Source organism: Serinus canaria, chromosome 6 (assembly GCF_022539315.1).
Source record: "Serinus canaria isolate serCan28SL12 chromosome 6, serCan2020, whole genome shotgun sequence".
In the NCBI taxonomy this organism is placed as follows: domain Eukaryota; kingdom Metazoa; phylum Chordata; class Aves; order Passeriformes; family Fringillidae; genus Serinus; species Serinus canaria.
The window spans coordinates 18,297,078-18,322,723 of NC_066320.1; the positions used below are offsets into that span (position 1 = coordinate 18,297,078).

General features: G+C 41.0%; 2 protein-coding genes across 4 annotated transcripts in view; one reads left to right on the forward strand and one right to left on the reverse strand.

Moving 5' to 3' along the window:
* Positions 1-1,983: 1,983 nt before the first annotated feature.
* Positions 1,984-23,402, forward strand: STAMBPL1 (STAM binding protein like 1). Of its 2 annotated transcripts, none has more exons than XM_030241411.2 (11): positions 1,984-2,188; positions 12,842-13,035; positions 13,936-14,153; positions 15,514-15,589; positions 17,015-17,110; positions 17,734-18,088; positions 18,678-18,802; positions 19,688-19,825; positions 20,471-20,583; positions 22,087-22,186; positions 23,117-23,402. In XM_030241411.2, exons 2-11 carry the CDS (start codon positions 12,952-12,954, stop codon positions 23,171-23,173), a joined length of 1,362 nt encoding a protein of 453 aa, XP_030097271.1. In that variant the 5' UTR covers positions 1,984-2,188; positions 12,842-12,951; the 3' UTR covers positions 23,174-23,402. The 2 variants fall into 2 exon arrangements, with proteins under 2 accessions (XP_030097271.1, XP_030097272.1); XM_030241412.2 differs by having other exon boundaries at positions 12,875-13,035.
* Positions 23,403-23,837: 435 nt separating this feature from the next.
* The window catches only part of ACTA2 (actin alpha 2, smooth muscle), a 29,571-nt gene continuing 27,762 nt past the window's right edge, over positions 23,838-25,646 (reverse strand). For both annotated transcript variants that reach the window (XM_030241474.2, XM_009087314.4), the window contains exon 9: positions 23,838-25,286. In XM_030241474.2, coding sequence (XP_030097334.1) covers positions 25,143-25,286 — 144 coding nt within the window. In that variant the 3' untranslated portion in view covers positions 23,838-25,142. The remainder of the gene's footprint in view (positions 25,287-25,646) is intronic.

Consider the following 25,646-nt stretch of genomic DNA (forward strand, 5'->3'; position numbering starts at 1 on the left):
TCAGCTCTGAAGGAAGGGGGACCAGGATCCACAATTCCAGCTTAGGCAAAGAGGAAGAGAGAGCCTCTCTGCAGGATCTGGCAGCAAAGCCCTTCAGCTCTGCTCTCATTCACACTTCTGCAGCACCACCCAGCACTCAGACAAGGTGCATGGGATGAGCCTGACAGTGTGACTCTGCACAAAATGTACAATGGAAGTGAGGGAAAACCAGAATCACAGCACTGAACTCCTTCCACCCTCTCCAGTGGTGCATTTTCCCTGCTGCAGAGTCAGGGCTAACCATGAATTAGAACTGATTCTCCATGAACCAGAGCACATGGCTCTGTGCAACTGAAGAAAGCAGTGGGGACACACTGCCCTTTCTGGGAAGTGAAGGAAGGTGGATCTAGCAGTTCCTTAAAATCTGGTTGTGTGGACACTGGTCTGAAATTAAGTTTACTCATCCTGGCAGCAGCCACCAAGGGCTGCCCCAGGACATCAAGTTCAATCTTTTCTAGACCATCTTCCCATGCTATAGAAGAAGAACCAGCCACAGACACATCCTGCAAGAGGTTACAGGGAAATATTCAGTTCAGTGACCAACAGTTCTTGGGAAATAGCACCATGTGCAGTGTCTTCATTACTGAACACCTTAATCAATATAATGTTCAGCCTAATTTCACCTCTGAGTTTTAGAAAGGATTGCCAGTTTTTTTAACAGAAGACAATTTCCAAATACCCATCTGATAGCCTCTCCATTTACCAAAGTTTCCTGAAAGAAAACTTTATCTTCTTATTGCCATCCATCAGAAATGCAGTTTTGGAATGCACAGGGTCTGGTCAACAGGAATAGCCATTCTTTACTCTTCCCCTTGGAACACCATTAGCTATCCAGACAAAATCCTTGCAGCACCAAAAGTGCCCTTTCCATGGCTGCTTCAGGATAGGAATAACTCAACAGTTTCACTGAAAATCGTCCATGGCATAGACTGGAGCCTCTGTTTCACAGCTCTCTCAGCCAAACCCAAGATAACAAGGTAGGTATTTGAACATACTGGATTTTTGTTGCTTTTTTTTTTTTTTTTTTTTTTTTGGTTTTTTTTTTGTTGCAAATCAGTCCCTCCTGTTCCTCAAGTCAGGACCAAGACTGACACCAAGAGTGGCACTTCAAGGCTGGGAAGCCAAGCAGCCAGGACAGCCTCACAATGAAATGAGGGAAGGAAAACTACAATACTGTGTTTGGGGGTGCAGGATGAGCTAAATACAAGTATTTTAGACCATGTCTAGACTTCCATGCTCAGGTTTGGGGTCCAGGAAAGGCATCACTATGATCAATACTGGCCGACCCACTTCAGCAAAAAGACAACATAAAGATCATCCAAACTTATCACAGAGTGATTAACTGGTGCATTGGCTGAACATTGCCAGCAGATATCTAGGCCAGCCCACAGCACTGCCCTGCCTCCTCAGAAACCCAGCCCACCTCCTCTGCTTTAGAGGAGGAAGGCCCTCCTGTCCAGCATGCCTCTCCCCAGGTACAGCAGCTTCACACTGATAACCACAACTTCAGTTATCTTTCGTCCTTTTCCTCCTTACCCACAGCTTCCTCCGCAAGGCTGCTAGCATTGTTTCCCGAGTTAGCCCTTCCCAAAGTTCGGGAGAGTCCAGGTGAGGTGTGCATACCCTCCGGTACCCAAGCAGATAAAGACTGACTTAATGATGGCCGGGCTGACCCCGGGACCGTGCGGAATGCGGAGAGGACACATCCCAGGTGCGCACGGACCGTGCTGCACCCTCTGCCCGCGCCCGCCGCCGCCCACGCACGGCACTTCTGCTGCCCCTCGCCCCCCGCAGCTGCGGGGCTGTGGCGGCCGGACCCCGCAGCGCGGAGCGGGACGCGGCCCCGCCGCTCGCTCGCCCGGCGCGGCGCAGGCTCCTCCCTTCGCCCCGCACGGTGACACGGCCCGGCTGCGGCGGCGCAGGGCGCTCGGTCCCCGCCGTCACCTGCCCGCCCGCCCGGGGCCGCTCCCGCGCAGGGCGCCCGGAGCTCCGCGTCCCGGCGGGGGGAGGCCAGGCGAGGCGAGGCGAGACGGGAGGAGGAAGCGGAGAGAGAGGAGCAGGAGGAGGCCCAGGCCGCCCCGGCGCTCCTGCCTCCCCCCGCCCCGCGCTTTGTTCACGGCAGCCGCCGCTCGCTCGGGTGCGAGAGCCGGTAAGCAGCATCGCCCTGCCCGCTGCGCGAGCGGAGCGGCGAGGCGCTGCCTCCGCCTCCATCCCGCTGCTCTGCGCCAGCGGCCCCTGCGGGCACAGCGACAAGGGCCGGTACCCCTTCCGGGGCCGTGGCAGCGGGGGCCGGTACCCGCTCCATCCGCTCCTCGGCCCGGAGAGCGTCCCGTCCCCGCCCCGGTGTCAGGTGCGGACCCGCGGAGGCCTCTCGGATACAGCCCTCCTCCGGGCAGGGCGGAACTCCGGCGGGAGCGGCCCCGGGCGGGAGCGGCGGGGCCGGGGAGCGGCTGGCGGGCGTGGGAGCAGCGGGGGCAGAGCGGGGGCTCGGGGATTGTGCGGGGGGCGGCGGGCAGCGAGCCCGGCCGGCTGAACCTGCTGACTCCGCTGCGTCTACGCAAAGAGCTGGTGGCGGTGTGGTGGGAGTCCGGAATGTTGCCGTGTGGCAGAGACAAATCAAACTGATATCAGTGTTCTGGCTTTGAATTATTTCCGTATATATGTGAAAGATGGTCATCGGAACAGAAAGTGAAAGAATCTAAACCAGTAGAAATTGTGGTTGCTGAGCATCTGTAACTCTCTGATGAGCTTTTTCTGTTCATATACTTGGTTTTGTACCTGCCTCCTTTTGACCTCTCAGGATCTCAGGTGTCCTTCTGAAGTGCACTGAGGAATGTATCTCGCTCTTGCGCATGCTGCCCGGTTTCAGGAGGATGCCAAAAAGTCTCTTCTGGGGGAATTCCTCTTGAGCTGGAATTATTTGTGTTTAATATGCACATGGTTCTGAATGCTCTGAGAAGTCATGGGCAGGAAAACCCCCACCTTCTACTGAGAATGGGAAGTAGAGAGCTTATGACATCTTGGAGACACTGTACTTCCCAGGACATTCATTCCCCAGGTGAAGACCAGCTTTGAGAAAGTTCTTTCTGCACAGAAGTGAGGTCTCTTCTCATTGCAGGCTTAAGTGAATTACTATCCAAAACTGTAGTTAGCATATATTGATGATTTGCCTTAGGCAACCTAGTAGTAGAAAATAGGATATAGACCCAGAACTTCATTGAATATTTGCAGGAGACTGGAGCCCAGGTTTGTTGTTGTGGGTGCTGCTCAGGCAGTATACTCTGAAACAGATGAGTTTTCTCCTGTACGAAATGCATTGCAGCTGGTATATTGCATGTCTAAGTACTAAATGTTTGGATAACTAAACCAAAGGCCAGTGTTTACAAGTCTGGAGTTTCACAGATCACAGGATACTGTAGGAGTGCAGGAAGCATTCATCCCAAATTCTATATAATTCTGTAGGTACCAATTTCATAGTTGGGGGTCCTTGTGTGGGTGTGTGTGTACAGGATTTTAAATGGCTGTAAGTGCAGGGGGGTATTTTGTAGCATTATGTTTAAAAATTGTTTTGATCAATCCTGCAGTCATTTGTATTATTTGATATTGCTGTGCAGACGCTGCAAAGGCATTTCTTGTGTGGTTTTCTTTATGTGCATTAAACATGCTGAAGGTTAGGCCTTAAGGCTTTTCCTGGAAGTTAATCACCAGGATCAGGAAGAGTATAGCTCAAGGTGAGGCATATTGTAAAATCTTCAGCTGCTGCAAGGTGACTTGTGCATGAAGGCACTGAACAAATACCGTATAAAACTAAGTTTTTGGTTTCTGTTTGCTGGACAGGCTTTTTTCTGGTTTTATCAGACTCCTGAAATTTTATTTATCCACTTCCAATTTGTGTTCTGAAAATTAGTTTGCTGCCATGTAAAGGAAGTCTTTGTCTATACAATTTTTATAAAATTAGAACATTCAGATTGTCATGCCAGGAAACATATTTTCTGGTCATGCTTTCCACTATAAATAGAAGTATCAGTCCCTGAAAGAAAATTATCTTGCTCGTGCGGTTCCTGAGCAATCCTTGTGCAGTGGCTTAGTACTGTCGTTGCAAAGAAATTCCTCTTATAAAAATCCAGCCTTGTCAATCTTGCCCAGGTGCTGATGCCTCTCAGAAGTGCTGTGAGTCAGGCAGCTCCTCAGACACAACCCTCTGCCTACCACTTCCTCCTGGCAGCTCTGGATGAGTCACATTCAGCACACAACATACGGAATTGCGTTATGGAAGCTGTGGGCTCTCCACACAATCAATGTAGGAAGCATCTTCCTCTTCTAGCATCTCTGAACCACTGTCAAAAACCCTTCAGAGACATCTAATGCTCTATGTTGACATAAAAAGGAGCTTGTATAGGCTGCAAAGGTCGATGGGCTCATCCTGAGGGGAAAAGCAAATAATTTGAAAGGCTCAGAGGTAGACTGTGGGTAGCTGCACTGGGATGAAGCTGTTGGCCTGCAGGGGTACAAAATGTTAACCAGAAATGATCATGCTCAGCTTTGATATTCTGGATAATTCAGCTGACTGTCAAGCAGCCCTGTGAGCTGTGTTACAGCCAGTGCTGCTATAAAACATGTGCTTAACACTGTCAATCTTAGAAGCTTATGTGAGAGAAATGAAATATTGTAACTATCCAAGTAGAACAAGGAGTCTAAAGCTCACAGAATTCTTCTCACAGAACCAGACATTCCTCTTGTTTTCCCTGTGTTGTTTTTTGCTCATAGCATGTTATATCTGAATCATCTAGAATGGGGAGAAGACCAAAGATTTCCTTATGAAATCAACTAACTGTGTTATTTTACTGTAAACATTGTACAGCAGAATCGTGCCAGTAAAATGGTAGTTGTTCGTAGTGATTGATCACACTTTATCCTGTAGGTCATCTCACTATCCATTTCTTACCCTTCCTTACTTAACCACTTGTGTCCAAACAGTCAGAATCCTTTGAACTAATGCCTCAAATTATTTTTTCTAGATTTGAGACCAAATAAAACAAGCTTCATTCTTTACAGGCACTTTAATAGGCTTCAAATACACTGTGAAATTGTATGTCAGAAATGTCAAATAAATTTGGCTCACTTTTATTTTGTCCCCTATGTTTTGATCTATAGAAAGTAAGACAGCATAAAAATTTATCTTCTGATAGAAACAGAAATTGATTGCTGCAACCAGTTACTTAATCAACAAGTGTCCTTATTAGACGCTGTGGAGCCTCAAGTGTTCTAAATTTAGGTAGGATATATTTTGCCAAAAAAAAATCATTGCATTTTATAGGAAGAACAAGATGATTCTTAACCCCTCTAGCCTAGTGGGACCTTGTCCCTGAAAGAAATAGGGATACAGATAGAGAAAATCAGTGAAACCTAAGGCTTTGCAAGGAAGCATGCTCTCTTTGTTTCTTGGAAGTCTATGAAATTGCAGGCCTCTGTGGTGATTTTAACCTCTCATTTGTTTCCCTTAGCAACACAGCTTCTTGTCTTCATGGTGGAAGTTAGTTTTATCACGGATGTAATGGATTGCAAGTATCTCCTTTTTTCAGTATTTTAGTTGAATCATCAAAGGGCAAATTGTATAAAACCAGCTTTTTCTTGTACTTCTGTCCTCTTCTGGGTTACTGTGCCCTGGTGCAATTTTCTTGGGGGATTGTTGTGGGTTTCCCAAAGGAAGGAAATGGCACTGTTTTTCTACATCATGTCTAGAACATTCTTTTAGTGGGTCACTGGAAAGATGCTGTTCTGTGTTGCATAAGTAATATTTCACTGACTGCCTAAGAAAGATTTTGCTTGTAATCCAAGACATTCTACCATGGTTGATATTTATCCATCATGTTAAAAATGCTTTTTTGCTAAAACTGAATGGTGTCACTAAAGAAAGGAGCGGGGAGGAGGGATTGTGTTTTGTTTTAACACAAGAATCCACAAGAGAAAGAACTTGTCAGTTCACGAATGCATGATTGAATGTTTAATATTTCCAGTCTGTTTTTGAGGACATTCTCTTAAAAGTCACTAATATCATTGTAGACAGCTTGTTAATAAATCTGGTAGCAAGCTGTCATCTATGTGTACAGCTCAAATGCATAGAGTTATGTTGTAGCAGCACAACCATACTCGATGTTGATTTCAAAACAGCCTGCATAAAAATTAATGAGAAAATAGTTGACAGTCAGAGGTCTGCTCTGTGCTTTGGAAGGAATAGGAGAGAGAAGCCTGTAGGCTCTGCACTCACATACTCTGTAGGGGGCAGAAGTCAGTTTCTTGCATGTGCCATGTTGGACATTATCTGCATATTGAAGTGGTTTATCAGAGTCTTAACAGACCCAGTAGCAATCTAATTTGATTGACGTAGCTTCTTGATGCAGTAGTGTTTGTATCCCTGCCAAGATTAAAACCAGGTATAAAGCACTTGATATTCAAGAAACTACAATGGCTAATTGCAGTAGTCCAAATATTTCAGAACAACTATAACAGTCTTCAGACAATTAATTCAAGCTTCATTTTGAAGTGGGAAAACGGACCCTTGTGTCACCCATTCTTTTTTTAGATGAAAATAAAGCTCAGTTTTGTGGTGCAAGGTACAACTGAGTGGCCAAGCATATAAGCAAGGCTTGGGTTTGGCAGACCTGTGCATGGGGGATCTTCCCTGCCTGTGATTTCTCCCTCAGCACCCAAGCAGGTGAAGGTGCTCCTGTCAATCCTCCACTGACACAGTTTGCAGAGAGGCCTCTGGGCAGTGTGCTGGGGCACAGGAGGCACTGCTCCTTCACCTGTGAGAAAGGGGAAATATTCTTGACCCACTTCTAGGAGAGATGGTTGTCTAGCTCAGCTGCTGCTTCTGGCAGTTAGTGGAGCTTGGGAGGTGGTCTTGGAGCTGCTGTTTAAATGGGCTGTGGAGCTAAGGAGCACTGTCAACTATGAGCTGTTACTGAGATGGGCTTTTCTAGAGCTGACCTTAGTGGTAGCTGTGAAGAGCAACTTCTCCATTGAAAGGCACAGGGTTTTCAGGAACTAGCTCCTCGCAGCGATTCCTTTCATTGAAAAGCTGTTCTGCTGAGTTTTGTGGATTGGGTATTTCCTCTGCACAAGAGAATCGTCTTGCCATGGCATTCAGTGCTTTGTTGGGTTTTTTTCCAGAAGAGACTGCTTACTATACCAGCTGAATCACTTGCTGTGATGATGAATGCTTGTTACAAAAAGCATGTTGACAGATGAATATGCTGTTTCTTTTTGGAGAGAACCAACAGAAGGCAGTTTGCAATTTAGGCTGGTATTTAGCATATTTATATATATCAAACCTAAGTGTGTGTATATAAATAATCATGTGCTGTGCCAATACAGGGCCTGGAATTTCAAAAAGAGCTGAATGAGATAGGTGCCTGTATTTCTAATCTGTTTTCCACTAAATTCACTTGAGTAGCCACTTCCAAGTACAGAATTTAATTATCTGCTTCATGGGTAACTTATTGGCATGAAATGGTCCTTTACCTTCATCTGGCAGTTGCTGGTGTGACCTATTTAAAGTTTGCTGAGACAACTTCGTTCCATTGTGGGTAATTGAAAGGTGTTATCTGCACTTGCTAATTTGGCTATTTTAATGAGGACTGACCTCCTTATGGTTTGACATGCATCTTTATTCTCTGTAATCATCACACTTCCTAGTATAGTGATATGAAGTATGATTGTGTTAACTTCTCATGGCAATATTAAAGTAAGCTTTTTCTTGCCATGGGATGGCTGCAGAACAGTTCTCTCAAGAGCAGCTTCAAAAAGTAGAACTATAATACATTTTAGCTTCTATATTAGCAAATATTTCTAGATATACTTTAAGAATCCTGATCCCAGTGGAGTGAAGTGAATGATTTTGGTGGGAACCTCATCTAGGCTTTATATTCCGCAAAAATATCAAACAAAAAGATGAGTATTTCTGGAATAATCCGCCATTAAAAGTATTCAGACAATAAATCATTGTATAGATTATTTTAAACGTAATCTTTGAATGAAGAAAGTGCTTTGGAAAACTTTGCCAGTGATCTCTGTAATGAAGATTTTTTTCAGAGGACAAATAATCAAAATATTGATAAATGTTGCTGGCAGCAGTGCAGTCTGTGTTATGATTAATTACCTTAAAATTTAAAAATGTGTTACAAAGAGGAAAATCTTTCCAGGTTTCAAATGTTTCAAAGTTACTAATGTTACAAAGGGAAAATTATATATATTTTAATAATACTTATGGAAATTACTCAGTTACTTGTTTAAAAATCCAAAAGCTCATTCAACATTTCTTGGAACTTCTCAAGAACGAGCAACATTGTTCATTCAACCTCTTCTGAAGAACTGGAGAGGGGAAAGCAGCCTCCAGATGACAACAAGGAGTTCAAATTCAATGCTGGCACTCTGCAGTCAGTTCCTGGGAGGTCCTGATGCCCTGAGCTTCTCTTTGTGTCCTCTCTGGAGAGCTGGAGCAGCACAGCCCCACTGGGGTGCCACAGTCCCTGTGGGCATCCTTGGGCAGAGCGTGGTCCTGCTTGTGTCCCTGGCTTGGCTGGGACAGTCATCTCCCAGAGCCAGGTTCTGTCAGGGAAGGGCATTTCAGGGTCTGTCCCAGCAAGGCACGGAGACACGCTCCTTGTGCCAGGCTGTGCCCTGGCTGCAGTGCTGCAGGCATTGCAGGCGCCAGCCGTGCATGCAGCTCCAGCAGCACCGCAGCCGTGCAGCCATGTGTGTCCCCTCTCACTGCCACCCCACACTTGTGTCACGGGGAAAGCCAGCAGGGCTGTGCCTGTCGTGCCCTGAGCACAGCCAGGGTGCCTCGCTTGGCACCTCCAGCCAGCCTGGCACCTGCCTGACATGCAGGCGTGCAGCAAGCTGGGAGGGCCTTGGGGAATTTGTATTGCAGCTCTCAGGAGGGTTTGTTTGTGCATGCATTCCCCAGATCTTCTCCCACCACCTCTGTCTCGTGAGCCTGCTCCTGAGGTACTTGATATGCTTATTCTATCTTCATGTACTACTCTTGGCATGTGCTTTCGCTTAAAATTGCTCTCTCTGCTTTTCATTTCCCTGCTGCTTGGTACCATGCTTGTTCGCCTGAACAGAAGGAATCACTTTCAATGCCATTTAAAATGGTGTTTTTCTCAGTTTGCTCTGTATTCTTGTGGCTGAATGGCTTTGATTTAATAAACCTGGATTTTTCAAGGAATAATACATACAATAATAAGATGGGACATAGGGGAAAACAAATGCTTTTGGAGGAGGAAATGGGATTTGATGAAAAGTGCTATTCCCAATGAAATCAAGAAAAGTTTCTTAACCATTGGATAGATGTTATATTATTATTATTATTATCTGGTAATGACTATCAGAAAACTCATAATCAGAAGAAAACTTCATTTGAATGCTTGATGTCCTGGCATTTCTCCTCAAACAAATATTAAGTCCATCTAAATTAACTGGAATGCCTGAAATAGTGAAGTAGAAAAATGCATCTTTACTCTTGAGTTTTGAACACTTTAGAGTATAATAGACTAAGACAGCTCCAAGCTATCAGTGGTGTTTATCCCCTGTGGTTGAGGTTGGAGTGTAGTTCACTGTATTAGCATAAGTATTGTGTATGTTTAATTAGTTTCAGCCATACAGAAAAATTTGGTATTTGAATTTATCTTTACTCTTGTAAAGTGAAATATATTTCTGGAAAACAGAGTCACTTGCCAGATCTGGGCAATTTTTGTAGGAACTATACAAACTCTTAGGGTGTCCTTTCAAAGCCAGCTCATATCAATCTAGGACAGCACTGCCTCAGAAAGTGACAAACCTCTCTGCTTTGCTGGCTTCATGGTTCTGCCTTCTCCTTTGCATTTTGGTTTGGAGAAGGAAAGTAAAAGTCCATATAGTTTTAATTTGGATCAGCTACACCTTGCCTTGAAGTCAGTGGAGGCAGCAAGGTGAGAGCCCAAAGAAGGATGGTGAGGGTGAGGGGAGCCCCTTGGCAGTGCCGTGCCCTTGGAGCAGCCGAAGGTGGCTGTGAAGCTGTGCATGAGGAGATTTATGCACTGAGGCATTCCAGGCACCTGGCAGACGTGCCTCTGGTGGTGTTTTCAGTAAAGCTTAACTCGCAGCATTTTAATCATCCATAATTCTGCCAGTGGGTCCACATGTTAAGGATAATATATTGGAGTGCAGTCATAAGTCAGCCCACAATCTTTATAGGGGTTCTTTTTTCTTAAGTTACACTGCCACCTGTAATGGTGAATGTATTTGAATCTGACATTTTTGTAAACGGGATACAAATTCATCTTAGTGTTTCTTCTTTATTTACAGTGTCTCGTTTTTAGTGTGTTCCTGAAACTAAACTTAAAAAGACAGTTTCTTCTTTTATTTGCAGACTTTCTTCTGCTAAGCTCTTGCACTGTGACATGTCTCATGTCTGTTGCAGAGCTTCTTCATCCTTTTCAGGCTCTGACACAATTTTGAGGAAGTGTGAGTTTCTGCTATTACCAGATGTCTCCTGTTTAAAATACCTGGTATTGCACTTAAAAAAATTATTATAGCTAATGCTTCTTTGGGTTTAAAGTTCACTGAATTACGTTTATAGCTTTAATATTCTTAGAGCTGGTCAAGTTGAGAAACATTTGCAAGTAAAGGGTTCCATGATGTCTTCCTGTGGCATTTCCAAAGAGATTTTGGTGGGGGAATACCATAGGCTTCTTTAACAAAGACCTCTTTGGGAGTACTGGCGCCAGAAAAAACAACCAAACCCCTAATTAGTGGCTCCTGTGTTTGCCACTTGCAGTAACTTTTTTGCACTTGCCTAGCAGCTAGACTGAAAGGTCTCCAGGGAGTGGTAACAGGTGAAAGAAGCATTTGATCCATATTCCATGTCTTCAGTGGGAAGCATCTCATGAGCATTGTCCTTAATGTCCATTTCCTCTCTGGGCTTTGCAGAAGGACTGTTAAGGGAGAAGGCCTTGAAAGCAGGATGAAAAACTGCTAAGAAAAGTTTTCTTGGCAGAAGCTGTTAAATGAAATAAGAAATTGGAGAGAAATACATTTCTGCAGCTTTACAATTTTTTTAAAATGTACATGAGTGACTAGAACATTTTGCAGTTTGTTATACTTGGATGCATACTTTAGACCAAACCCATTCTTCCATTCAAGTATTTCAGCTGTCCCAGATGCTTCTAGGGGAAATAAAATTTAAAATTCACAAGTGATGGATAAGTGAATGGATAAATATTTGTAATATATATGCGTTTTAAGTCCTTTTTTGTTTGGTTGGTTGGTTTGGCTTTTGGTTTTTGTTCCTGAGTTTTACAAAGCATATGCATGCAGAGTCTCATTGAAGGTTTTATTTCTGCTTGGAACCTGGGCTGCAGGGCCAGAAGTCTGACACAAATTGTGCACTGGCTAAGCTTTTGGCTCTGTCCTTTCACAGCCTTCCTGTGCTTCAGTGAAGAAGGGTTTCGGGTGGAACAAGCCCTAAAGCAGAAAGTTTCTTAGAGTAGGCTAAAGCAGAAATATTTCCTTATCATTGTCTCATGGGGCCTTTGTACAGTTTGTGAGTAGGCAGTGAATAGGCTCTCCTGCCAAGGTGGTCACTTACACCAGAGCTCCGTGTCTATAAAATTAAATGGCTTAGACAACTATGTTTATTAGCACTGCAACCACAACTAAGGTTGTTTTCTCAGATCTATAAGCCTAATATTTTTGGTCACAAATTGTGCAAGAAGTTTGAATACCTTAATTAAAAAAACTTCTGGAAAAGGATTTACACTAATGGTTAAAATTAGGGACTGATCTAATAGATAGTATTGCTTTTGGAAGAAAAATGAGGAAGACACAAACACAAAAATCAATACTTGAGAAATACAGCCATCTGAAAACACATTAGGGTTGTTTTCTTCAACCCAAAGTCCTCTGGCCTCTAGAGAGAGGTGTGCTGAGAAAATATCTTTGCTGAACCCACTCTATGTTTTTACAAAAACATAAGCATGTTTATTGTAACCTATGAAGAGCCTATGACCTGCAGGATCAAGTCTGTTTAGACTGAGCACACTAATGCAAAAACACATTAGAAACCTAATTTTCACATTTCCTGTGTAATTTGAGTATTTCATTCCTCTCTCAGACTTGGGTTTTCTTGTTTGGGTTTAGTTTCCTTTTGGGTTGTTTCTTTGATGACCACAACATCTACATTTTTTCTCTTTACTTCTTCAAAGCTGTGCAAAGAGGAATTTTTATTAGCTGGCTCATCAGAGTTGATTGTATTTTGAGTGTTGAAATCAGCAAGCTGTGCAGGTGGAACACATGGTGTTTGAAGTATTTTTTTCTGCTTTATATTACTGATACAATGTTGTGTATAAAGTTTTATTTCTCATAGTCTTAGCAGAAAATAAAGATACCAGATTCATACTTTTTATAAATATATTTGTAAGCATATAGGCTCAAGGAAGCACAGATTTTAAGTCCTCAGACTTCTGTTTTTCACTTAATACTTAAAAAGGGGTTTTTTAAGTTGCTATAAAAATTATAAAAATAATTTATTGTGCTAAAATCTGCTGAAATAACCTTAGTAAAGATCAGCTAGTTCACAACTGCACTGTAAGCCCTTACCTTATGCATTCCCAATTTAAATTCTAGATACCTGTTATGTTTGAAATTATTATTAAATGTGTGAGTACTGTGCCACGAAAGTAATGAGTGGGTGCTGGCATGCAAAGTTACGTGACATTTGAATATATTTCTAATCTGAACGACTTATTTTTTCCAGCACACAACCACAATCAACATATCTTTATTCCAGTTTCCCTTGGGCTATTGAACCCTGAGACATCTGGTGGCAAATTCTGAGCTCAGAATTGGAACTGGCCTTTCAGTCAGATGGAGACTTTGGAGGAAAAGAGCAATCTCCTTGGTTTACAGGCAGACAACAACATGGAGCAACCATTCACTGTCAGCTCATTGGTATGTATTACAGAAAAATGTTTCAGTGGCTGAGCAACCTCTCTGTCATTTAGGAAAAATTTCAAGAGAGCTGTGTAGCAGTGGTGGCTCTCAGCTCCGTGGGTCTCTTCCTGCATGCTGCCCGACAGTTTTGTTGGAATTTATTATATTTCTGTATGTGTGATTTATAGGGTGTCAGCAACCAGATTTTTAAGAAGTTGAAATGAGCATTTTGAATAGAAAGAGTAAAAAATTTCATCAAAGTGAGAGGAAACAACTTACAGTAGCCATTTATTAATTTATTAATTACCAGGAAGGTAATGACCATAATAAGCAGCTGTGGTTCTTCGTCAGTAATTAGTTCAAACTTCTTAGTCTTTAACTGCCTCATTTAAAACTGGAAATGAAGATTTGAAGTGAACTGTTGACTCAACAGAGGAGCTTATTGCTCTTTGTTTCCTGAACTGTTTCTAGCAGTCAAATGCTATACATCATGTAATAATACCCTGAGTATTCAGGACATCAATCAAATTATTTCAGTAACTTAAGACAGAACCTTGTAGAATTCATGTGTGTGGATTTTTAAAGAGCACACACTTTATACTGCCTTTGGTAATTTCTACAGCAATTTACTTAATTTTCCTAATTTTATCCTTTTTGTTGTTGTTTTCAGAGGAAATAAGATCACTTTTCTTTTTGATCACAATTACTTGCAATTGAGAAATATGCTGTAATGTTTCAACTGTGCAATATGTAATTGTGAAATATATTGTAATGTTTCAACTGTGGCTAGAGGTGGAGAAACCAAAGCCTATTTTCAGAAGAAACTAGCTGAGTATTTCCCTTGAGCTTCTTGACTGAGACCACTTACTGAAAGTGAAAGGGAATATTCTCTTAGCTAACGAGACTGTTCTTTTTCAGAGAAAGCTGGTAGCTATTCCTGACCACACAGACATCTCAGTGACCCCGGAGGAGAGAGTGAGGGCCTTGAGCAAGCTGGGCAGCAACATCAGCATCAACGAGGAGATCACGCCGCGGCGGTACTTCCGATCGGGCGTGGAGATGGAGCGCATGGCCGCCGTCTACATGGAGGAGGGCAACCTGGAGAACGCCTTCGTCTTCTACAACAAGTTCATCACGTGAGAAAGCAGTTGCAGCTTATAATTCGGAGTAGACTGAAATGGAGAGTTGCCCTGAGAACCCCCATAGATAAGGAGAGATTTGTTGAATGTGTTCTTGCAGAACAGCTCTGTTCTCTGTGGGTATTTTACACTGAGCGTGGGCTTTGTTAAAACTTCCTGCCACCTTTTCATGTGGTTGTCCTACCCATGTGTGAACTGCCAGGCATGAATTAACCTAGCATACAGAGGTTTGAATTTACTCTGCCAGGCCATACCATGAGCACTCTTGCCCCCAGATTACTCTTTATATGTCAGCATGTTGGTTAAGTACAATTTTTGACTTTAAAAGCAATGTTTAAATAAGATTTCTAAGCCTTTAGTAGTTATGCTGTATGAGCATCTGCTGATCTTAAGGATGGTAGTATTGCACAATAATAAAAAACATGAGAGAAGTGTTTTCTTGCTTTCATTTTACTTTTCTTCCTCAAAAGGATTAAGTATAGTTTATTGTTTCTTACAGGAATAAATGCAAAATCTGCAGTGCATGTTTATGATTATTCTTCTTACCACAAAAGAGCAAATCCGGCCAGCTTTCATTACAACTCTCAAAATAGACAGCTGAAAAATATATCACTGGCAGATTTAAACTTTTAACCTAGCTAGTTTTGCTGTAGGATTGATTGGTTTGTTTTATTACTTCAGAAAGGTTTGAGGGTTTTTTACTGTGCATATTTTAAATTTTTGTAAAGGAAACATCCTTCCTCCCTCCAAATTTCCTCATGCTCTGAAAGCTAGACCAAAGCTCTCTTAGCCCACCTCTTTTCAAATGTATCTGTCTCTATAAAAAGAGGGTCTGGAGGTGAATATTGGGCAAATTGCTGAAAGAATGATAGCAGCTGTACATAGCAAACTCTTTGCACCTGAGTGTTGCCATAATTTATCTGTGCAGCTTGGTCTGGTAAAAATACCTGCTTTAGTGACAGTCAGTGTTGTATTCTATTCTTCCGCTGGAGAGTCAGCATTTTGGCTAAGAACAGATAAAGAGTAGAAATAGGATTTACTAGCACAGGCTAGAGTGAAGGGTGGTTTTGAGGGATATTTTTAGATGCTGGCTGCTAGTTAGGCCTTTTTTTTTAACCTAACCCAGTACTAATGGAAACCAAAATATACTAGATGTGGAAAATAATCTCCTGTCCTTATTCTGTGTCCCCCATTCAGGTCCATCCCATAATGCGTTGGTTTAAACATGTGTGTAGAACCCTGGTCCAAGTCATCTGGAATTCAGTGTTTGACAGTTATGTGAAACTGATTTTTCTGCCAACATGAAAGCTATTATGGATATTCTTCTGACTAAACACAGGCATGTTTAATTTTCTAGGCTGTTTGTAGAAAAGCTGCCCAGTCACCGAGACTATCACCAATGTGCAGTACCAGAAAAACAAGATATTATTAAGGTAGGGTTATGGTTTCCTGGTATTTATGAAATGTTTTACTCAGAACCTCTTCATTTTTTCCAGCCCATATAGGCCATAACTTCTTTTTCCCCAGAGCAACCATAGCAGCCATCACAGCTTCAATTTCTGATACTTTTCTCCACTACTCGTACATGTTTTATTTTGGAAATTAAATTATTGATCTAAAACGTGAATGAGAATGGTCTGAGTAAGTTGGTAGGCTGTTGGGAGCCTGGAAACCTCTATTTCTGAAAGTTTGCATATTAAAAATGCAGATGTTAACAGTACTTAGTTTGATTCTGGTCCCAGTTATGTGAATGGAGAATGGTCCAAACTGACTATTGCAAACAGGAGGAGAAATGTGTGGCATTACTGATGCCTGTGCAGTATTTGCTTACTCTCCTAAATAAGTAAAGTATATATTTTTTTCTTTATTACCAAATATGTATTTACTTAGTTTTTACCAGATTTTTTCCCTCCATTTCCATACAAAATAGTTTTACTTTAGTTTTTTTCCCCTCTAGAAAATAAATCCTAAATAAATTTAAAGTATAGCCTTAGACTGAACTTTAAACAGCTGGAACTGCCCAGTGAGAATTTCTAGTAGGACCATGAGTGTCTCTCGCTCCCTGCCCCCATGTTTGCTTGCTTTCTCTACTGTTAAACTGAATGTTTTACTCAAAACCAAAACAATCTATGCCAAAGTTCTGACTGTGGTCCACTAGGAGAACAGCCCTTCTGAGAAAGGGCATCTAACATGGCTTTCCCCTGTGGCACTCAGTAGCATTAAGCACATGGTCACTTTCCCTCCCTTGCCTACAGCCTCTGAATTATTTTGTAGTAGCCTTCACATAAGTGGAAAGCATTGGGTATTGGTTCTGTTTTATAAGAAATGTTGTTTTGCCGGGTCCGTGACAGAAAGCTACAAGTATAACTATCTCTTCAAAAAAAACCTTTCTTTTTGCCACTTGAAAATGGGCATATTCAGACATATTTCTGACTGAGAAGTTCCAGAGAGAAATGCAGTGTTCCTACCTGAAACACTCTAAGTTGGCCTTAACATTTTTAAACAAATTACGCCTACAACAAAAACATTAGTCATCACACACCTATTAAACAAGACAGAGATAACAGACTCCTACTAAAAGGACTAATCTTTCCTTGAGATAAGAAGCAGCCATGTCACATGTTTCACTAATGTAAATCAATATATTTATTGAAACCAATGTACTATAGAAGCTTCATAAACTGATGATATAATGTGTATTTTCTCTTTTGCTTTTTTTTTTTCCTGTGAGAAGAGCAGGTTTTTTTCTGTTTTGTATTTTTTAAAAATCTGTGTTACAGCTGAGTTTGTTTTCCAGGTGGCTCTTTTAAAAAGTGAAAAGTAAACTTATTTATCTTTTTCCCCATCCCACCTCAAAGAAATTGAAGGAGGTTGCATTTCCACGGACAGACGAACTGAAAAGAGATCTTTTGAAAAAGTATAACTTAGAATATCAAGAGTACATGCAACACAAAGTAAGTTTTATATGATTATTAAATGTTGACATGCATATTTTTCTGTCATATAAAACTTAAAAATTAAGCAGTAAAAGGCCAGTTTTACAAAAACCTAATAATTTCCTGAGCTGCTTAGGAATGACTTTTCATTTCTTCTTCAGAATCAGCTGGTCATTTAAAAATAAGTAATGCAACTGTGTGCTGGGAAATACATGTGCTGCCATATTTACTTAATAACTGTCTACAGAGATCCAGTTAGGTTTTTGATGTGCTCTGATGTCACCTTATAAAGAAAATTAAATTGATACTCATCTCCATAAGCGGAAAAGATTCCTTGGCTCCAAATGTGCTCTAATTTGAATTGAGATTGAAGCCACTGAAAACAGGATCTATAGCTTAAAAACTTGTATTGGAAAAAGAATCCAAGAAACATCTTTTTTGTTCCATCCATCAATGCTATGTTTCCATCCTACCTTTGGGGATATAGTTGTATTTTCCAGTTCAGTAACCAGGTTCCAAAAGAGTTCCTTTTTATTGACAGGATTTTATGGGTTTATTGAACTATTAGATTGCTCCTTTCCTTCCATTTTTCCTGGCATTTTTGGTGTTCTGAGAATGTCACTTTGTTGTGTTTGTTTCAGAACAAATGTAAAACTGAATTTCTGAAGAAACTGGAGCACCAAAAGCTAATAGAGGCAGAGAAGAAACGAATCGCACATATGCGGCAGCAGCAGCTCGAATCGGAACAGTTTCAATTCTTTGAGGATCAACTTAAGAAGCAAGAGCTAGCTCGAGATCAGAAAATCAAAGAGAGTGTGGTTATGTCTGAACAGATAGATGGAAGTATGCTGTCTTGTGTTTCTGTACCAGAGAACAGCTCCTTATCTGCAGCACTGCTGGAGAAAAAGGAGAGGCGCGGCACCTCTGGCTGTGCTGGACATTCACCGCCAGTGGAACGGGTCCTAAAGCCAGCAGCCACTCTAAGTGCTGTTCAGAGTAAGTGCAGGCATTGCTTTTTTCCCCTATTTTATTTTGTCTACCTTCTTATGTCTTTATTCACTGTGAGGATGCCCATACTGAAATAACCATGAACAGGTTTGTGCAAGCACAGCAGTTCCTTATAGTTTCTTCATTTTAAGAGGGAGAGTTGCACAGTTTCACATTTTCCATTTGAGTACCAATGGATGGATACAGAGATTGAGATTTAGTGTCCTGTGAAACGAACTCTGAATCTTTCCATGGGCTTCAAGGGAACAGAAACAGAACCTGCAGTGGTTCCCCCTGGAAAGCCCTGGCCTGGGAGATGGTCCCAGCTGACTATCACCTCAGGGACAGGCTAATGAGCATATCTTGTGGGTTGGTGGCTTCAATTTAGATGAAGTGCTTATCCTGTAGATTTATTCTCATTAGAAGCCTATGATGTGGAAAGTATAATCCTTCCACTTGTAGTAAATATAGTATAATACACTGTGTATATTTCCTTATTTTAGGGATCTTCATTGTGTTATTGTGTTAGCTGTTAGCTGTAAATGCCTTTTTTAATCTCTTTTTCTCTCTCTCTTTTTTTTTTTATATTCTTGGTTAGCTCAATTGGCCGAAGGACTCAGAGGTGTCATTTTGCCCAGGGATCTCTGTCACAAATTTCTGCTGCTGGCAGAGGCAAATACAGTAAGAGGAATAGAGACATGTGGAATTCTCTGTGGAAAACTGGTACAGTTTAACCCTCATATTTTTATGGGGAAGACACACTTGATAGTGCTGTAATATCCTGGGATGTGTTGATTTCAGAGCAAAAGCAGATATAAATGGTTAGCCTTCCATGTAATGAACTTCATATTATAACCTTAGTGGTCATTTCAGCACTGTGGGCTTGCTTTATCTGCTCAAAGTATGCTGCTATTGCTGTAAAGCCTAGCAAGTTTTTCAGCATGCTGTACAATACAGGCTTTTTCAAGTACTTTCTCTGGCATTCATCTAAGGTAAGTGAGGTTTAGTCACAGGACAATGAAATATAAAGACTGCCAGAATCCACTGGAGTCATCAAATGAATAATGGCACAACAAAACAGAAATCCCCCCATCAAGCTGTAGAACATTTGGTTTTCAGCCTGTTTTTTTTTTTTTTCTTTGACCTAGATTACACTTAATGTCCTTTGAGAGCAGGGAAAGATGTCATGGCTGATGCTGACGTGAAGAATTTTAGATGATCCCAAGTGTATTTGAACTGCATGAAGGGAAAGAACAGCAGTATTAGTCTTGTTTCACAGAAAATCATGATTGTTTTCTCAAAGCTCTTTTATGTGTTTTTAATTATTTTAAAGGGCAGTCTTTTCACACTGATCACTGAGAACAGTTCAATACAACATTCTTGTACTGTGACTAATACTACCCTGGATGCTTTCATGATAAAATGCTAAGGCATGTTTTTAGGTATGGTGTGTTGGTAGAGCTGCACTGGGATCAGTGGAGCTGGGATCAGTGGAGCTGGGATCAGTGGAGCTGTACTGTTTTGTTTTAGCTGACATCTTTCAGATTTTGATTCAGCATTTATTCCTTAGGCAGTCTGTTCCACCCTAAGTCAATGTTTGTTTTGCAGACTCATAATGAATTTACTATTACACATGTAATAGTGCCAAAGCAAACTGCAGGACCAGACTACTGTGACATGGAGAACGTGGAAGAATTATTTGGTATTCAGGATCAGTATGATCTCCTCACTTTGGGCTGGATCCATGTATGTATCACTCATAGATTCTGGTTTTCCTATATTGGCTCTACATACTATGTGGGGGAAAAAAAAAGAAATAAACAAAAGAAACAACTGGAGTAATACAAATTTGCTTACTGAATTCAAATTCCAGTGATGTAAATAAGCACTCATGTTCTCCACAGAGAACTCCTAAATGCAATTTAGGCATCCTGTTGACCCAGCGGGCCTACTTTTGCTGGTACAACTTTTTTTAATGTTGATTTAGGGGTATTTTATTACTATCTAATGCCATATTCAAAAGTCAGGGAGGGGTGCATTGTATTGTTTAAACTTTATATTAATTTTTCTCTTAGAGATTTTCAGCAATTAAGTAATTTCCATTTGTCTTGTGCTTCTTCATTTCACCTTTTCCCCCACATGATCAGAAAATTTCTTGTATATCTGATTGTGAACACACCCCCATGAAAATCATCCTGAAAAGCCTTCTTTCAGCCTCCAGGTTGAACAGTGTAGAACAATACAGACCCTGGGCTAAGAAGAACTTTAGAAACCATCCTGAGGAAGTACTGATGCTTTCACTTGAAACAAATTATTTTTCCTTCTTAAATATATGTTGACCTTGATCTGTAAGAAACATTTCATGATGTTGAGTTTTCCCTTTTTTTGTAGACACATCCAACACAAACTGCATTCTTATCCAGTGTTGATCTCCATACTCATTGTTCTTATCAGCTAATGTTGCCAGAGGCCATTGCAATTGTTTGTTCACCAAAGCATAATGAGTAAGTTCAGATTTTTTAAGTAATATTTTGGTATTTTTCCATTCTTCTTGTCATAAAATCTGATCAAATGCAAAGGGTACATGTCAGCTCAGAGGAAGGGCAGGAACATTGTGTTGTGACTTTGTGTTCTCTGAGTAGCCTAGACTTGCATTTCAGTCAGTCTCTATGCACAGTATTGTTTCTCTCCTTCTCCCTCCACAGACTCAGGTTTTAAATTTTCTTTTATTTTGTATATTCTGCTCAACAAAGTAATAATTGCAGGAGCTATTCTTCTGGAGAACTCATTGCCAATGCCTTAGCACAGATCTGTCTTCATTCTGTCCACTTGAGAGTGTGGAGGGAGGTTAGACTTATTTCTCTAGAATGACATGAAAATTGCAGTTTGCAAAGCAGAAGGGTAAAATTCACTTTTTTGGTAATAGGGATCTATTTTTGAATTTCATAAATTGCAAACTATGTACTTGGAAAAAAATAGAATATTGCAGATATTAATGTGAAGGTTTGTAATGGAACAGGTTTCCCAGAGATGTCATGAAGTCTACATCCCTGGAGATAAGAAAAACGTGACTGGACATGGTCCTGGCAGCCTGCTCAAGGTGATTCTGCCAGAGCAGGGGGACTGGACCAGACAGTCTTCAGCAGTTCCTTCCAACCTCAACAAAATTGTGATTCTCCTTTGGCGTGCCTGGCATTTTAAATTGCCAGGGCTAACTCCATTCTTTAGAGCGTGCATTTCTTCAGCCTTTCCTTCTGGCCTTCTGCCTCAGTGAATCCTGTCCTGGCTGCCTAACTTCCTAAATGGGCTCTTCAGGTAGCAGAGCTGTGAACACAGACTGAGAGGCAAGGGCACAAGCACCAGCATTTCTAACCCTGAGCATGCCTGCATGCCTTTCCAAATTTCTGCTCTTACCAGCCACTCTCACAGTTGATGCTGCTACCCTGTAACCAGCTCTAACCTGTAACATTTATATGGTCAGGTGCTGCCCTGCAGGTAATAGGTTCTCTTTACAGAAGGATGGCTTTGTAACCTTTTATTCAATACCTAAAGAGTTGCAGCAGTGCATTTTCTAATGCTTTGTGTGATTACCCAAAAGAGTGGGGAGGATGTGCTCCTACTAGCCATTCACACAGCTGGTTTAAAGGCTGGTATCTTTTAAGTTGCCCTGGGTGGAATGCAATCCAGAACACATAAGTTTCTGGTTTGCATCTGTTCCTGTGTGAACCAGCCTTATCCCTCACTGGCCTAACCTGCCTAGTAGGAACAGCTCCAGCACTGGGATCCTTTTTGTCCCCTTCCCCTCATCATCTCTTCCTTTACAGGAATGCAGTTCCCCTTGATGTAAAATGCCTTTAAAAATCCAGCTCAGCTGGGGCTCCTGTGTATTGAAGGTCACCAAGCAGCTTTCTGTTGTCCTTCTTTTAAGCAAAGCAATTTGTATGTGAAACCTTGGCTGTGTGCTATGGGAGCAGTGTGTAACAGGAGTTTCATGTTCTGCTTTTCAGCACTGGCATCTTCAGACTGACTAATGCTGGCATGCTAGAAGTTTCTGCTTGTAAAAAGAAGGGATTCCATCCACATACAAAGGACCCTAGGTTATTTAATGTAAGTATATAATTCAACACAATTTTTACTGTTCTAAGTCCTGACCACAGTTCTGCTGAAAACAGAAACTTGAGATTAGATTTCTTAATAATTTCCCCCCTGTTTTACTAATTCATTACCCTTAGTTCACTGACCAAGGTAAACAGCAGGAGACTACTTAAGCAGCCATGAGGTGAGTGTTACAAGCTGCCATTCAGAAGGTGGTTAACCAGAGGTAGTTCCTATCAGTCACCACCTTTACCTGCTTTCAGAAGGAGCAAAACCCACATTTTCAAAAGGGAGTTCCTCTTGAGCTCCTCAGTTTTTAAGCAATGAATCCCTTCATCTCTCCAATTTTGGTGCCCCAACAAAACATCCCAGCTGCTTTAAAGTGCAGCTGTACGTAGGTTAAGCCCTATTTCCTTCATTGCCAAAAGTTTGCCCTGGCTTCTCTGAGCATTTCTCTGTAACTGCTGGATCTTTTGATGTTTCAGTAGCATAATGGTGTATGTGTGGCTGAGCAGTACAGTCAGCCAGAACTGTCTTCCAGCTAGCACTGGCATTTCTGATAAGAACCTTTACCTTTGAATAATTAAGTGTTAGGGTTTTTTCAATGAGGTTCACTTCAAATACAGAAGCATCTCCTACAGATTAAAATAAAATGATCCAATACAGAGAAGTCATGCTGAGAGACATTGGAAGTTACTGTATTGTCAGGCTCTGTGAATGTCAGCATTAGGCCTCAAAAGGACAGGTCAGAGTTTTGTTTTGTTCTGTTCTTTCATCACTGAGTGTAGGGATAACAAGAAGGTAGTCCTACTCTGAAAAAAGTTAAGATTTTTTGTTCCATGTAGGTTTTTTTCAGTGGTCTTTTACATGTGTAGTTCATGGATGAAGTTACTGGGTATTTTTCTGAGATTTCTGAGAGTAATGGGTTGACTTCTTCTGCAGCCATGTACCCATGTGGTTGGGAAAGACATAAAGATAATCGTGCTGGATCTGAGGTGATACGGATGTACCACGACAATGTACTCTACAGAAGGCCAAAAGAGAAAAATGGATTCCTGTTTTTTCCTACATTTTCAGAAATTACTTTTATATTTATACATTTTAGAATGAATGGTTTGATATTTATTGCTCTAGCCTGTTTTGGAGTTATTTTGTTGCTCTGTCAAGATGGAGTTCAGTGGCATTAACCCTGAATCTGTAAACAAATCTCACCCACAAAACACAACAATAAAATGAACTTCAAACTACAGTAACTGTGTTGAAGTAAGTAATGTGTCTTTTGTCACTTTTTTGCATTAATTGCCTTCTGGGAATTAGGTGTTTTTAAGAGAGGTTGGCTTTTTATAGGTAGTAAAGGCAAATCAATCAGTTGAGGGGATTTTTTTTCCGTCTTTTTCTCCTATCCAACTTCTATAGCTCAAGTTTCAGCAATTAAGCAGAAGATATTTAGAAATATCCAAATCCTTTACCTGAGAGCTGATCCTCACCATTTTGGAATAGCAGTGATGCATCAGAGTCCCTTGGAGAAATGTGTCTTCCCCAGCAACCTGCCATTAGAGACTTAAAATTGAAAGACACTTCTTATCCTGCAAAGGATTTCCTCAATCTATCTACAGTTAGATAAAAAGATCTGGACAGAGTTAGAAGAAAGAGCCATACAAAGTTATTTATTTTTATAAGAGTTTATTTAGTAACTGTTCCAAGAACCTAGATGACCTATACTTTAAATAATAGGTTAGTACAAAGAGGTTTGCAACATGTGCTAACAGTCAGAAGCTGGACAAGATCTGAAACCCTGGGGTTATGAAGACATGGTAAATAACAGGTGCTGTTGCAAAGAGCTTACAGTTTGAAAGGTAACAAGTAACAGGCAACTGAGGAAAACTGTTGAGCTCAGAGAGGAAAATAGGTTAACAAAAATAAATAGCATCCTTTATCCTGAATTCTAATGCACACAGATTGCAGCAAGTTCAGTAGAAGTGACCTTTTCCAGGTCTGTCTCAGTGAATTCTTTTTATTCATATATATATATATACTTCTAAGACAGTATTACTGGCTTCAGCTTCTAAGCATATACTTCTAGCTGATGTGTTTAAGATTATAAATGGAATCAGAAAAATCACAGAAAAAGAAAATAGTCAAAATTATTTTAGCTGCTTTGAACACATTACTCCCCCCCTTTAAAAAGAGTTCTGAAAAGAAAGTATATTAAGCCAGCTTAATTACCCTTTAGATCTTGCTAGAAATCACAAAATAAAAATAATAGGCTGCACTCATCCTGAGGGCATACAATGAAAAGTCATACGTTTGACCTACTCTTAGTGTCTAGATATGCTCCCAAAGGAACAGGTTTTATTTCTTTAAAGAAAACACAGGATTGTTGTGGTACATATACACCCCTGGGCCATGAATTGTAAGAAATTAGCTTTTCCAGCATGACAGCTGTGAAGTAAGTGATGTGGATAGATAATATTCCTGGATAGAGCAGATGCAAAGCAGCGTGCCCATGATATTGAACATGATATTCCTGATATTGAACAGATGCTGTGCTCCTTTGGTACTGCCTAGAACTTTGTAAGAACCATGGCTGGTTCTGTCTGCAGATAAAAATGTTTTCTGAGGCTAAACTTTGAGAACATGCAGCCTGACAGATGAGCATCTTCTGGCATTGGTATCATCGAGCTAAAGGTACCACCATTTCTTTCAAGCCCAGTGGAGTGTAATAATAAATTCACGTCACAAGATGGAGCTTCAAGCCAGCTGTAATGGCATCTCCACACACTCATGGCATGCCTTTTGTTTGTTTTAAATAGGAGCAGCAATTTCATAGCATATTTAAAATTTATTTTAAGAAATACACAGTATCCAATTAATTAGATTAATTACGATGAAGGATTTATGGAATGAAATTATAAGAATGTACTTCCCTGAATACATTCACACTAAGGAGATACAAAGAAAAGGCAATTTAAAAGCATTTGCGGTGAACAATGGATGGGCCAGCTTCATCATATTCCTGTTTGCTGATCCACATCTGCTGGAAAGTAGAGAGGGAAGCAAGGATGGAGCCTCCAATCCAGACCGAGTACTTGCGTTCAGGAGGAGCAATGATCTGTTTAAGAAATAAAAAATGAAGTACAGCTGTCTACTATGAATAAAATACATTTTTATACAAAAATACTAAAGCAGTGATATGTGATATTAACAAAAACACTGCACCTATGTGCTGGTGCTATCCATTGCTGCAAGCAGGAAAGTTTAGAATTTGTTATATAAATCTATACCCTCAAATTCCCTGCCTGACTCAGCCTCCTCAGTGACCCCTATCCCTGGTGCACTCATGTACTCCTGAGTATATATGAGAAAAGGGGAGATAATTGCACTGGAAACATAATGACAGTCCAGGTGGGCTTGAAAAAAATCAATGACCTATGGAGCACTACTTTTGGTATAGCTGATAAAATGTTTGTAA

Excerpts from the sequence above, each read along its gene's own strand:
- STAMBPL1 (XM_030241411.2), top strand. The coding sequence starts at position 12,952 with ATGGAGACTTTGGAGGAAAAGAGCAATCTCCTTGGTTTACAGGCAGAC. Across the intron at positions 15,590-17,014 it reads AAAAACAAGATATTATTAAG|AAATTGAAGGAGGTTGCATT; the intron begins GTAGGGTTATGG and ends CCCACCTCAAAG. Across the intron at positions 18,089-18,677 it reads CACTCTAAGTGCTGTTCAGA|CTCAATTGGCCGAAGGACTC; the intron begins GTAAGTGCAGGC and ends ATTCTTGGTTAG.